Source organism: Phyllobates terribilis, unplaced genomic scaffold, assembly GCF_046119375.1.
Source record: "Phyllobates terribilis strain yellow unplaced genomic scaffold, ASM4611937v1 Scaffold_8__6_contigs__length_399053987, whole genome shotgun sequence".
Classification (NCBI taxonomy): domain Eukaryota; kingdom Metazoa; phylum Chordata; class Amphibia; order Anura; family Dendrobatidae; genus Phyllobates; species Phyllobates terribilis.
Window position 1 is genome coordinate 362,730,262 of NW_027362768.1, and position 12,742 is coordinate 362,743,003.

General features: G+C 43.3%; 2 protein-coding genes across 3 annotated transcripts in view; one reads left to right on the forward strand and one right to left on the reverse strand.

Moving 5' to 3' along the window:
* Positions 1–207: 207 nt before the first annotated feature.
* On the forward strand, positions 208–11,611 carry CCDC51 (coiled-coil domain containing 51). The gene is made up of 4 exons (XM_073644777.1): positions 208–354; positions 454–767; positions 2,553–2,717; positions 10,767–11,611. Exons 2-4 carry the CDS (start codon positions 501–503, stop codon positions 11,583–11,585), a joined length of 1,251 nt encoding a protein of 416 aa, XP_073500878.1. The 5' UTR covers positions 208–354; positions 454–500; the 3' UTR covers positions 11,586–11,611.
* A 2-nt stretch (positions 11,612–11,613) lies between these two features.
* The window catches only part of LOC141157462 (mitogen-activated protein kinase 12-like), a 35,851-nt gene continuing 34,722 nt past the window's right edge, over positions 11,614–12,742 (reverse strand). For both annotated transcript variants that reach the window (XM_073644779.1, XM_073644778.1), the window contains one exon: positions 11,614–12,717. In XM_073644779.1, coding sequence (XP_073500880.1) covers positions 12,656–12,717 — 62 coding nt within the window. In that variant the 3' untranslated portion in view covers positions 11,614–12,655. The remainder of the gene's footprint in view (positions 12,718–12,742) is intronic.

Below are 12,742 nucleotides of genomic sequence, written 5' to 3' on the forward strand. Positions count from 1 at the left end.
AGCGCCCGGAAGTAGGTGTCTAATTTATTGCCTTAACTAAATAATTTCCCTTTTTTTCCTTCTAAAAACAAAAGAAAATCTCCACGATCTTATTAGATTTCAATAAAAACGTGTAATTGTCTAAGATTTTATTGGTTATAGTCTAGATAAGGCATTTTGATTTGCGGAGTGTCGCCATCTTGGTACACCTCCACTAGACTTTGGATGTGGTCGCGGCCATTTTGCTACACCCGGATGTTTGGCGGCCGCCGTCTTGGTCCTCCTGGTGTTAGCAGGAAGAGGTGAAGTCCATGCAGAGCTTTGTCACCTCTATGTCATCTGAGACAGGAGAATGTATGAGGGCACTAAATTCAGGTAAAAAAAAAATAAAAGTGTAATTTTTGTCGCTATAAATGATTGAGATGTGTATGTAATCCTTAAGCCCTGTTTGTTAACTCTTTCCATTCCGTGCAGGTCTTGCGTCTGTCCATAGTAACGTCCCAGTGTGATACATTCATGCCATGAAGCCGCCTCACTCTCCGTCTCTTCTGCTGACCCAGAGAATCAAACTGCTGAGTATAAGGAAGCTGTGCTCCAAGCCGCCAGACGTCAGACCCCCTCCCGAGCTCTCTGGGGTCTCCCCCTTACGGAGATGGGTGGACACCGGCAAAACCGTGGGTAAAAACTCCATGCGGAAAGCGTCCGCCGCGGCCCAGAAATGGTGGGACCACTACGAAGAGTTTGTCGGACTTGTAGAAGTTCGAGAAGCTCAAGGAAATGTCACCGAGGTAAGAACACATGTCAGGCGTCTTTTCCAGTCACATGCAAAGCTGCTTTCAGAAATTTTCTGGTTGCCCTTGGAAACAGACAGCAGTTTAGGGCCACTTTGTAGTCAGACATGTGACCTGTAACTGTTTTCTAAAACTCTCCGGTGACCAGCAGAAATCTGGAGCTAATGTTAGATGTGAATGGAGACAAAAACCACAGGGAAAGCTGAGTATTGACATAGGGACTCAGCTAGAGAGGAGCGAACCCAAACTGTGAAGTTCAAGATTTGGTGCTGAACTCCGAACATGGACTTCTCCTGGAACTCCATTTTACAGTTCGGGAGTTGAGAGAAAGATATTTTCCAGCTCCAAAGTTCGGGTCACCATTGATTTCTATGGGGTTCAGTTGCAGGTTCAAGTTCAGATACAGTTCTGGTACCCAAACCTCCACGGGTCTGCTCATCCCTAGACTCGACCTTTTATTTGTGGAGTTCTCTTTTAACCCTTACTAGTGCCGTCTGTGTTGTACATCCAGCAGCGATCAGATCTCGCTTCGATCTCTGCTCATTAATCATCAATCTTTGGCATCTCGGTATTTAAGCGGCGCAGTTCAATGCATTCCCACTAATGGAGTGTTGAAATTCTGCAAAGGCAGCCGTGGGTCAACTTAAAGCCACCGCCATCTTTGTACTCCCACAGACAGTGCTTTATAAGAGATTGTTGGTTCCATAATTTACTTAAAAAATAAAGTACCAAAATTCACCTAGAGGGCTAGTAAAAGTAAAAAATGAGAAGTATTAAAAAGTTTTGTAAATATTAAAAAAAAAAAAAAAAAAAAAAAAAAGCTTTAATCACCTCTTTCTTTTTTTTTCAATAAAGAAATGTAAAATAATAAAAAAAAATCAACATTTGGTATCGCCACGTCCATGAAAATCTGATCTTCGAAAATAGAAAATTCATTATGGTAAATGCTATAAAAAAAAATCAAGACTCCAGAATTTAATCTTTTTGGTGTCTGCATCTACCTCAAAAATACCTTAAGAAGCGATCAAAAACATCATATATGCCCCAAAAACTGTCAGTTCATCACATTAAAAAAACTAACCTTTCAGAGCTCGGTCAATGCAAGAATAAAACATTTCCAGGGCTCGGTAATTGGCAACACAAATTAATTTTTTATTATTTTTTTTAAAGTTCTGAATTTGTTATCACTATTAAAATATAAGAAAACATACAAAATTGGTATAGCTGTAATCACACTAATCTGGAGATTCATGTCTTCCTGGGTCATTTTTACTGTACAATGAACGCCCATAAAAAACAAAACTCGAAAATCAATGGCGGAATATTTTTTTTTTCACCATCTCAACTCTGGTGGATTTTTTTTTTCTGTTTTTCATTACATTATATGGTAAAGTGAATGGTGTCATTGAAAACTACAACTCGTCCCACAAAAAATGAGCCTACGTACGGCCGTGTGGAGTGGAGAATAAAAAAGTTATGGCTCTTGGAAGAAGGGAAGAGGAAAAACAACAAAACAAAAAAAAGGTCCATCAGGAAGGCGTTAAAAAGTAACTGCGCAAAACTTTTGAGAACTTTATAATCATCGAAAATAAGTTAGAAGTAGGGCCCATGTAGAGAGATTTTGTGGACATGTGAATTAAACTGATAGGACGGAGTTTGATTGCAGAATCAGACTACACAAGATGTTTGTAGTCTGTTACCATGGAAACACATAGATCTGCATAGGAGCTGTATGCACAAAACAATAGTTTTTTTTATGTACTGAGACTTTTTTTTTTCTAGGCAGAGAAGGAGTTCATGGTGGCTCGCGGGATTGTACGGGAGGCTCGAGAAAATGTGGAATCCCAGCAGCTGAAGCTGAAAGAAGTGCGGGATCGGCTGGACCGGGTGTCTCGCGATGACATCCAGTATTTGGAGCTCGCCACTCTAGAACATAAACTTCTGCAGGTAAAATGCCAGCACTGATGTAAAGTGGGCGGGGTTAGAACACCTAGCAGCCAATAGGATCATCAGAATGGCGGCAGCAGGGGTGGAGGGCGCTGATCTTGTCGGCGGGCAGTGACTTGCTTCCTGCTGTAACGATGTAAGTGAGGATTGGACGGAGACGGTGTCATAATAGAGTTGGATTGAGACCGTTGGGTGTATAAAAAGAAGCAGGTGCGCCACAGCAGCACAGAGTATTTTTGGGGATGAGTACACTGATTTTGCATAGGGCAGTGGCCTGTCTTCTCGAGTGATCAGTCTGACAAAGGATGTAAGGAGAGCAACAGAGACAAGTAGGAGGTCGTAGATCCTGAAAGAAGCAGGGTTTACAGCAGCACAGAGTATTTCAGACAATAAGTACATTCTGTTCTACTAATGTGGAGGAGACAAAGCAGCCTGTGCCGAGGTCCATGTCTTGATGTGCGGGTGTAAATGGAGTCAAGTGTAACAGAAAAAGAGTCCACAGCAGCACAGAGTATTTCAGAAGATTAGAGAGACTCATCCACACATGTGATGTTAGGAAAGAGCAGACTGATAGGTGACGTGGAATAAGGTGGGGAATGGAGAAAGGTGGGAGGTCACATCACAGATCCTGGAAGAAGCTAGGCCCCACCAGGAGCACAGAGTATTTCAGAAAATGAATAGTGGCTGTCCCACTTGTAGCTATGTTCGTTGGGGCAAGACTGCACACCATCATTTCAGTGCTGCAATTAATGGCGAGGAATAGAATTAATCTGGAAGTCATAGATCCTGAAAGCAGCAGGGTCCATAGCAGCACAGAGTATTTCAGGAGTCACGTCTGCTCTTCACGAAGGAAGCAGAGTGTCCTATCTATTACTCTAGAGAAGATAGAGCTTCTTATGGAAGTGACCACGTCATGATGTAAGCAGGGGAAGAGAGACAAGATCCTGGAAGAATCCGTGCCCCCCAGCAGCACAGAGTATTTCAGAAGATGAATGGAGTCTGTTATTACGTCAGGAAATGGCGGCATGTGCCGTGATTAAATCATCTTAGTGTTGTAATTTATGGAGGGGAATGAGACAAGCGAGGGGGGTCAAAGTTCTTGAAAAACGCAGAGTCGATAGCAGCGCAGAGTATTTCAGTAGACGAGTGTACTAATTTCGAAGCAGGCAGGTCTCGTCTACTAATGTGGAGAAGACGGAGCTGCTTGTGACAGTGGCCATGTCCTAAATTCAGAGATCCTGTAAGAATCAGAATCCACAGCAGCACAGAGTATTTAAGGAGACAAATGTACAACTCTTCGGGGAGGCAGAGTAAACAGAGCTGCTTGTGACTGAGGCCGTGTCATGATGTAAGTAGCGAATATGGAAGAAACAGAATCTCCACACAGCACAGAGTATTTCAGAAGGCGACAATGGTTGTAACTATTTTGGTTAAGACGTGACTACACGCGTCATGATTTTTTTTATCTTAGTGTTGTGATTTATGGAGGGGAATGGAGACAAGTGGGAGGTTACGGATAGAAAATATAGGGACGTAGATTCTCAGCAGTGCAGAGGATTTTAGGAGAGGACTGTCGTTATCACGTTGGATTCTTTGACCCGTGCCCTCACATGGCGATGTGAATAAGAACGTGAGAAGGCAACATTGATCACTTGAAAAGACCTTGTACACAGCAGCACCGAGTATTTAAGGAGACAATCATGTTTTTTATTGTAGCAGCGTGGACTCCGTCGCTTTTATTTATCTGTTAATTAAAGTTGCGTCCCCCCGGGGTCAGCGTTGCGCTCACGTTATCCGGTCATGGGAATCTCGTCGCATCGGCCATTTTCCAGCTGACATGGAAGAAGCCGCGATTCCAGAAGATTATTATCAGCGGACGTGCGCTTTCTCTTCCTTCGGATATTTTTGGTTCTATATATAGGAAAAAATAATATTTCCTCTTATTAAAAAAAAAGCCATAATTAACCCTTTTGGGAAGATATCACATGACTCCCAACATGTCGGCCGGTGGTCTATAACCTGCGGCTGTCTGAGGGGGGACATCTAATCATTGCAGGTATCTTGTAGCATGTCCCTTTAAATTTTCAGCAAGTCAGAGGTTTAAAAAAATATATCAGAACAAATCGATCCATAATCTGGCTTAAAGGGAGTGTAGACTTTTGCAACCAAGTTTTTATTTTTTCAATGCATCTAAAAAAGCCACTTTTTGTAAATAGTTTTAAGAATCTGTTACCGGTCGTTTTATGTATGCAGCTCCCATGCAGAGAGACAAACCCAGACTGATGCTGAGACAGATGCAATACACAAGTGTTGCAAAAGTCTACATTCTCTTTAACTCCTTCCATCCCTAATGTGTTTTTTTTTTTTCCCTCCTTTTCTTCCAAGAACCGTAACTTTTTCATTCTTCCGTACGACGGCTTGTTTTTTGCAGAATGAATTAGTTGTTTTGATTCGATTACTGCAATATCAAACACATTTTTTTTTCAATTGTTTTATTGTTTAAAAAAAAATGTATAGAAAGTTTGTAAAAAAAAAAAAAAGTGGCTTATGTTGCTGTTTTTCTGAGGCCGTAACTTTTTCAACTTTTCATCAGTGGAGCTGTTTTAGGGCTTATTTTTTGCACAGCAAGCTGACGTTTTTATTGCTGCCATTTCTGTACTCGTACGACGTTTTGTTCGCTTTTTATTACATTTTTGGTGAGAGTTGTGGAGACCAAAAAATACACAATTCAGTCATTGGCATTGCAGCCCACTCTATGCCTATGTGGAGAAGTATTTAAAGGGGTTCTCCAGGCATAATCTCCCATCCAAATTACAAGGGTGTGGAGAGATGCAATACCACACACAACCTGTGGACTGGTGTGGCGCTGTTTGTTTTTTGTTTGTTTTCCCTGTACCACCCCTTTAACATGATCTATCCAGAAAAGTCTCCTAGTGGTCACTAATTGCTCAGATAAGCCCCATACTGTCCATTCTAATTAGTAAACTATTGGTTTCCATTGTATCGGTTTAGGATCAGATTGTGTAATTTCGGATTACTTCCCGGGGTTATTAATCTTCCCTGTTTCCTATAAAATGTTATTATCTATGAGCTGTGGGTGCTGGTGCAGCGACTTCTTTATCTAACACTAGGACTACTGGACTCGTGACCCCGCCTAGAACTACTGAAAGGAGTCATTTTGACTCCTTGCTTGTTTTCGTTTATTTTTAGAGTTTCATTTGTGGTTATTTATTAATAATTATATTTTTTGTAATGTATTATTATTGTGAGATCCAACAGTAATGCTTTTGATTGTTTTTTTTCTGCTTTTCTTATTTTTCTACAGAAAATAACAATAATTATAATAGACGTTTTTCAAACATTTTTTTTTATTCAAGTGCACACATATAAACAACAACTGAAGAACAAAAAGCAGAGAAAATGTAGGTGGAGGAGCATAAAAATGAAAATATGGCGCAGAATTCACCTTCTAAACATTTGGTGTTTCGCATTTTAGGCATTGCCTTTGATTTATGGCAGTACATTGCCCACACAAAGACTTACCACAAGTCTTACAATTTCCGACAGATCTATTTTTCTTGCACTTTTCTTTGATCTGGCAAAATTTTGTTTGAACCATCACTTCTGAGCATGTAGAAACTTGGGACGTGGAACCCTTTTCCCTATCTGTGACATAAGGACCACTCAACTCTCTCACAAGCGTTTGCAAAAATGCCTTGCGTGACATTTTTTGGTGGGTAATCTCCTTGAATATTATCCATGCATTTATACCCGCAAAGTCTAAGGCATTTTCAAATGCATGAACAGGCCATCTCCTTGTGCATGTTCGTGTGGTATATTTTCGTGCCATCTGATCCACTACATCTACTCCATATTTTGTTTCAATGTAAAACTTTACCGTTTCTGGAGTTTTTTTAGCGGAATCAGACGCAACAACAACATCTGGATGGACGGAACTCAAAATGACAACATTTTTGTTGGGCTTTCCTTGATATACTGTAAGTGTAAAATTGTCTTCATTTCTAAACACTTTAGTGTTGTACAATTCCTCTTTCATGGATTTTATTTCTTTAGGCACTTCTCGCCTTATCTTGTTCAGTGTTCCCACGATGGCTGTTCCTTTGCTTTTTAGCTGTTTAGCTAATTTTACTGAAGTAAAATAATTATCGGTTGTAACATTGCGACCTTTTTTCAAAAACGGGTCCAATAACTTCATTACCACATGGTCAGCTAAACGGTCCTCAGCACGGCGTGTGTCATCTTTGCCTAGATAAGGGAAGCCATTTGCCAGATATTTGCTCCTCTTATCAACAGCTAGCCAATATTTGTGGCCATATTTATCTGGTTTGGAAGGCATGTACTGCGTGAATGGACACCTAGTTTTGCTTGGGAAAAGTTGCTCATCCACCATTATGTATGGGCCAGGTTTGTAACACGCAATACAATTTTCAATAAATCTGTCCCACACAGTAGAAAATAGAGCAAACTTGTCCGTTTGCAGTCTCTCCGATCGAGTAGATTTCTCATCAAATCTGAGAAACCTCATAATTTCAACAAAGCGGTCCCTAGACATTGTCGCTTTGCAAAACGGTATTCCCCAGTCATTACACCAAATACTGCTAATCGAGTGACGGTTCGTGCCAGATATTCCACGAGCATAGAATATCGCAATGAATGCATCTAGCTCCTCATCAGATAGTGTTTGTTCAGCATTACACAGTAATACAAGCAGGTAAAACACAAGGAAAATGTGAAAAGTTGACATGTAAATTGAACTACATCTATATGAACATCAGGGTAAATAAGACAGAGTGAAAAAATGATGCACAAAACTTTATAGCAACATTTAGTGACAAAAGGACCTCAAAATATAGTAGGGAGTCAAAATGACTCCCTTCAGTAGTTCTTGGTAAATTTTGAAAAAAACGCGCAAATTTTTCACCAAAATTATTTATTCTCACAAAATCTTTTTTCACATCATATTTGAGGAAAAGTCACCGAGTTTCAAGCCGGAATTCTGAAAAATGTAGTCACAGAAGAGAAATAAAAAACGAAAGGAGTCAAAATGACTCCATCAGTAGTTCTAGTGCTAAAGTTTTTTTTACCATCTTCATAGAAGGATATTTTCAGATAGAGCTTGTGAAGACAAGCACTTTTGCAATTTACTGTTTATTAAATTTTTCAGCCATTCTTGAGATATTAACACTTTTCTTTTGTTGCCTTGGAAACCGACCACCGCTGCTCTTTAGCTTGTAAAGACTGCGCTGGAGCTGGCCATGATTAGGAGGTAGTAACACACTCCAGCGATCCTGTCCAGCTTTAAAACCGCGCTTACAATCTCAAAAGAAATGATCTTTTAAGCACTGCACATTTTGTGCTGTGTAGCAGCGGTAGTCGGTCTCCAAGGCAACGAGCCGTAAACAAAACAAAAGTGTTAATATCTCAAAAACGGCTGAAAATTTTAATAAGAAGTAAATTGTAAAAGTGCTTGTCTTTACAAGATCTATCCGACAATACCCGTCTGTGAATATCCCTTTAATGAAGATGCCATAAAGAGGAAAATAAAATGTAAGCACCATATTTCCCTCTCCTATCACCCCCCCCCACCCCCCTCAAAAAGGCAAGAAAAAGATATCTAAGCATGGTATGCCCCCCACAATGCTCTAATCCTTTTATTTTTTGGATCTTTCTAGTGGAACCCTCTCCTTAAAGGGGATCTCTGGTTAAGACCACCTATGTCTATATACTCCATTGGGAGAAGTGAAGGAGTCAGCTTGGGCCAAGATGGAGAGACTTGAGAATTCATCTGAATATCCGCAGTGTAAGGCTGCGTTCACACATTGCGTATTTTCCTGCTTTTTTTTACCTGCGTTTTTTTAAGCAGGTAAAAAAAGCACCTCCATTCACACACTGCGTAAAAAACGCAGCAAAAAACGCAGTGTGAAAATGAAGGGTGACATGTGTACTGTCTGTGTCCTGTGTGTGTCTATGTGTCCTGTGTGTGTCTATGTGTCCTGTGTGTGTCTATGTGTCCTGTGTGTGTCTATGTGTCCTGTGTGTCTGTGTCCTGTGTGTCTGTGTCCTGTGTGTCTGTGTCCTGTGTGTCTGTGTCCTGTGTGTGTCTATGTGTCCTGTGTGTGTCTATGTGTCCTGTGTGTCTGTGTCCTGTGTGTCTATGTGTCCTGTGTGTGTCTATGTGTCCTGTGTGTGTCTATGTGTCCTGTGTGTCTGTGTCCTGTGTGTCTGTGTCCTGTGTGTGTCTATGTGTCCTGTGTGTGTCTATGTGTCCTGTGTGTGTCTATGTGTCCTGTGTGTCTGTGTCCTGTGTGTCTGTGTCCTGTGTGTGTCTATGTGTCCTGTGTGTGTCTATGTGTCCTGTGTGTCTGTGTCCTGTGTGTCTGTGTCCTGTGTGTCTGTGTCCTGTGTGTCTGTGTCCTGTGTGTGTCTATGTGTCCTGTGTGTGTCTGTGTCCTGTGTGTCTATGTGTCCTGTGTGTGTCTATGTGTCCTGTGTGTGTCTGTGTCCTGTGTGTGTCTATGTGTCCTGTGTGTGTCTATGTGTCCTGTGTGTGTCTATGTGTCCTGTGTGTGTCTATGTGTCCTGTGTGTGTCTATGTGTCCTGTGTGTGTCCTGTGTGTGCCTATATGTCCTGTGTGTGTCTATGTGTCCTGTGTGTCTGTGTCCTGTGTGTGTCTGTGTCCTGTGTGTGTCTGTGTCCTGTGTGTGTCTGTGTCCTGTGTGTGTCTGTGTCCTGTGTGTGTCTGTGTCCTGTGTGTGTCTATGTGTCCTGTGTGCGCCTATGTGTCCTGTGTGCGCCTATGTGCCCTGTGTGTCTGTGTCCTGTGTGTGTCTGTGTCCTGTGTGTCTATGTGTCCTGTGTGTGCCTATGTGCCCTGTGTGTGCCTATGTGTCCTGTGTGTGTCTATGTGCCCTGTGTGTGCCTATGTGTCCTGTGTGTGTCTGTGTCCTGTGTGTCTATGTGTCCTGTGTGTGCCTATGTGCCCTGTGTGTGCCTATGTGCCCTGTGTGTGCCTATGTGCCCTGTGTGTGCCTATGTGCCCTGTGTGTGCCTATGTGCCCTGTGTGTGCCTATGTGCCCTGTGTGTGCCTATGTGCCCTGTGTGTGCCTATGTGCCCTGTGTGTGCCTATGTGTCCTGTGTGTGCCTATGTGTCCTGTGTGTGCCTATGTGTCCTGTGTGTGCCTATGTGCCCTTTGTGTCGTGTGTGTACTGTCTGTGTCTATGTGTCCTGTGTGTCTATGTGTGTCCCTAGCAGTGTATGTACAGACTATGGATACTCACCTACCCGATGGATGAGAGACGCGTCTGCTCCGTCCCGCGCTTGCAGCATCTGCCGTGAAGCGATCAGCTGACTGTCACGTGACCGGCTTGTAATCAGCTGATCGGCTCACCGGCAGATGCTGGAAGCGCGGGATTGGAGCGGACCGGACCGGACGCCTCTCCCCTGACATCGGGTAGGTGAGTATCCATCCTGCGCCTCCGTAAAAAAGCGATGGAATTACGCAGTGTGTGAACACCGCTGCGTAATTCCATCGCTTATAATGGGCACAATAGGAGAAAGCGCGGGACGCAGCTGCGTAAAGAATTGACATGCCAATTCTTTAATCAGCTGCGCTTTCCCACTGCGTAAAATTACACAGTGTCTGAACGGCAAAGTGAATTTCCCATTCACTTTGCTGGCAGACACAAAGCACATTGTGTATTTTCAAAAAGCGCGCGAAAATATGCAATGTGTGGACGCAGCCTAATACTGCATTCTCTGCATAGCCACCATTGTGAGAGAGCAGAGCTGCAGTGTAAAGCATGGGGGAGAAATAGATCAGCAGATAGATGCTCTAATAAAAAAAAAAAAGGAATGTTATCTCAGACTACCAGAGACTCCTATAGACAGTGTGTCTAAGCTGGAGTCACCGATCAATGGGGCCGAGATCAAATTAGGGAGGACCACTCAGGATTACAAGGGCCACCCGGTGCGAATTTAAGTCTTAGTCCCCCCCCCCCAATGACTTATCATTTTTTTTTACTCAGGAAGAAAAAAGATTGAGAGCGTCCTACACGAACGCCGAGGAATCGGAAAGAGAGAAGTTTGCTCTTTTCTCCGCTTCCGTGAGGGAAAGTCACGAAAAAGAGAGGACCAGAGCCGAGCGGACTAAGAACTGGTCCATCATGGGGTCCATACTGGGGGCCATCATCGGGGTGATGGGGTCGACCTATATTAACCGCGTCCGGCTCCAGGAATTGAAGAATTTGCTCCTAGAAGCCCAGAAGGGACCAATCAGCTTGCAGGAGGCGATTCACGAGCACGCGTCCGTGCACCGGTCCCAGCAGAGGGACCTCGGGGACCTCATCGTAGCATTAAGAAACATGGTGCCTGGTGCTCCGTCTGCCGACGCTGGAAGCCTGGGGTCCCCGGCATCGTCTCCTGGGTCCCCGGCATCGTCCTCTGGGTCCCCGGTATCTTCTCCTGGGTCCCCGGCATCGTCCTCTGGGTCGAACCAGGTATTATCGGCCATTAGGGAACACATGGTCTACACTCAAGAAACCGGGAAAAACGTGGAAAGTTTGCAGCAGAAATATGGAAACCTGGAGAAGAGTCTGGGTGAAATAGCGACTGATCTGCAAAATGTAAAGTCCAAGGTGTCCTCGAGGACAACAGAAGGGTTAATCCTGGGCTCCGGGGACGGTGGCCAGGAAGGTTCAATTCGAGACGTTATACTTGAATTATCGGACGCGGAGCAGAGACTGGGCCTCCGGATCAACAGGAATTCAGTATACACCTCCGCGCTGACGTGTGCGCTCCTCGCCGCGTCCGTCCCCATATTATACATTTTACTTAAAGGAAGCTAAAATTAATAAAAAGTCTAACAACTGGAGATGTTTTGGCTTTTTTTTTTATTGTCAAGATTCACATATTCTACAGTGTCAAATGAGTATTTACCCCAAAGAGGGAAAAAAAATGCGTTCACGGTGTAAGAAAAGGGAGATAAGCAGCCGCCAGAGACTCTAGTGCCGCTTATCTCCAGGTGGGAAAACAGTAAAACATCTGCCAAATATCTAACGTCTTACAAAAAAAAAAAAATTGTTTTTTTTTTTTTTTTTTTGTTTCTCTTTAAAAGAGCGCCACTAATGTGTACAGGTTGTGTCTGATATTGCAGTTAGGCTTTATTGAAGTGAATGGGCTGGGCTGTAATACCCGACACAACCTGTTGATAAGGGTGGCGCTGTTTCTGGAAACAAACAAAGTTGTTCACAGACTGTGTAAGGTTTGGCATCATTCTAAGGGAAGATTTCACACTGGACGTTTACAGCTTATTGACAGGACATGCCATAAAGGTCCTGGGTGGGACAACCCCTTATAAAAGGGTATTCCCATGTTATAAAGCATTGGGATGTCGCTAGGATGTGCAGTGACTTTATGATCGATGGGGCTCTAATCCTGAGAATAAAGGGGGCACCGCACTGGTTTAGTGCTGCCTCCCATCCACAGTACCACCCTGGCCCCCCACTGTGCGGAGGACCCCCAGCTGGCTCTATTCACTAAAATAGGGCCTTGCTGTATCTTTCTGCACAGCGGGTGGTCGGGGCACCATTGGCCAGGAAAAAACACCAATTTATTGTCTGGATTGAGAGATCAGACCCCACTGATTATAAGATGATGGCATATCCCATTACTTATTAAAGAGGTATTTCTGTTCTGTAATTGTAATTCCACACACTGCCTGTGAACAAAAGGGGCGCTGTTTCCAGACTCTACAAATCATGGGTAGAGGGTGGGGTTCATACTAACAGGCGTCTCTGGAATAAGTGCACAGTCCTTCCAGAGTCTGTCCTGAGAATGACGGGACTAAAGTCTCAGATGTCTCTGAAACGAGGGAGCTCTGGAGTCTTCTCAAGGTGCCTGGAGATTTGGCGTGTGGTCATGTAGCCTGTTCCTGTGGCTTCTTGGGTTCAAACGTCATGACTTCCATGTGGCTTAAACCTGTGTAAGTGGAAAAGAAAAAAAT

Bases quoted from the DNA above. Each gene is read 5' to 3' on its own strand.
- CCDC51 (XM_073644777.1), top strand. From the start codon at position 501: ATGAAGCCGCCTCACTCTCCGTCTCTTCTGCTGACCCAGAGAATCAAA. The intron at 768-2,552 runs GTAAGAACACAT...TTTTTTTTCTAG, and splicing joins CTCAAGGAAATGTCACCGAG to GCAGAGAAGGAGTTCATGGT. The intron at 2,718-10,766 runs GTAAAATGCCAG...TTTTTTACTCAG, and splicing joins TAGAACATAAACTTCTGCAG to GAAGAAAAAAGATTGAGAGC.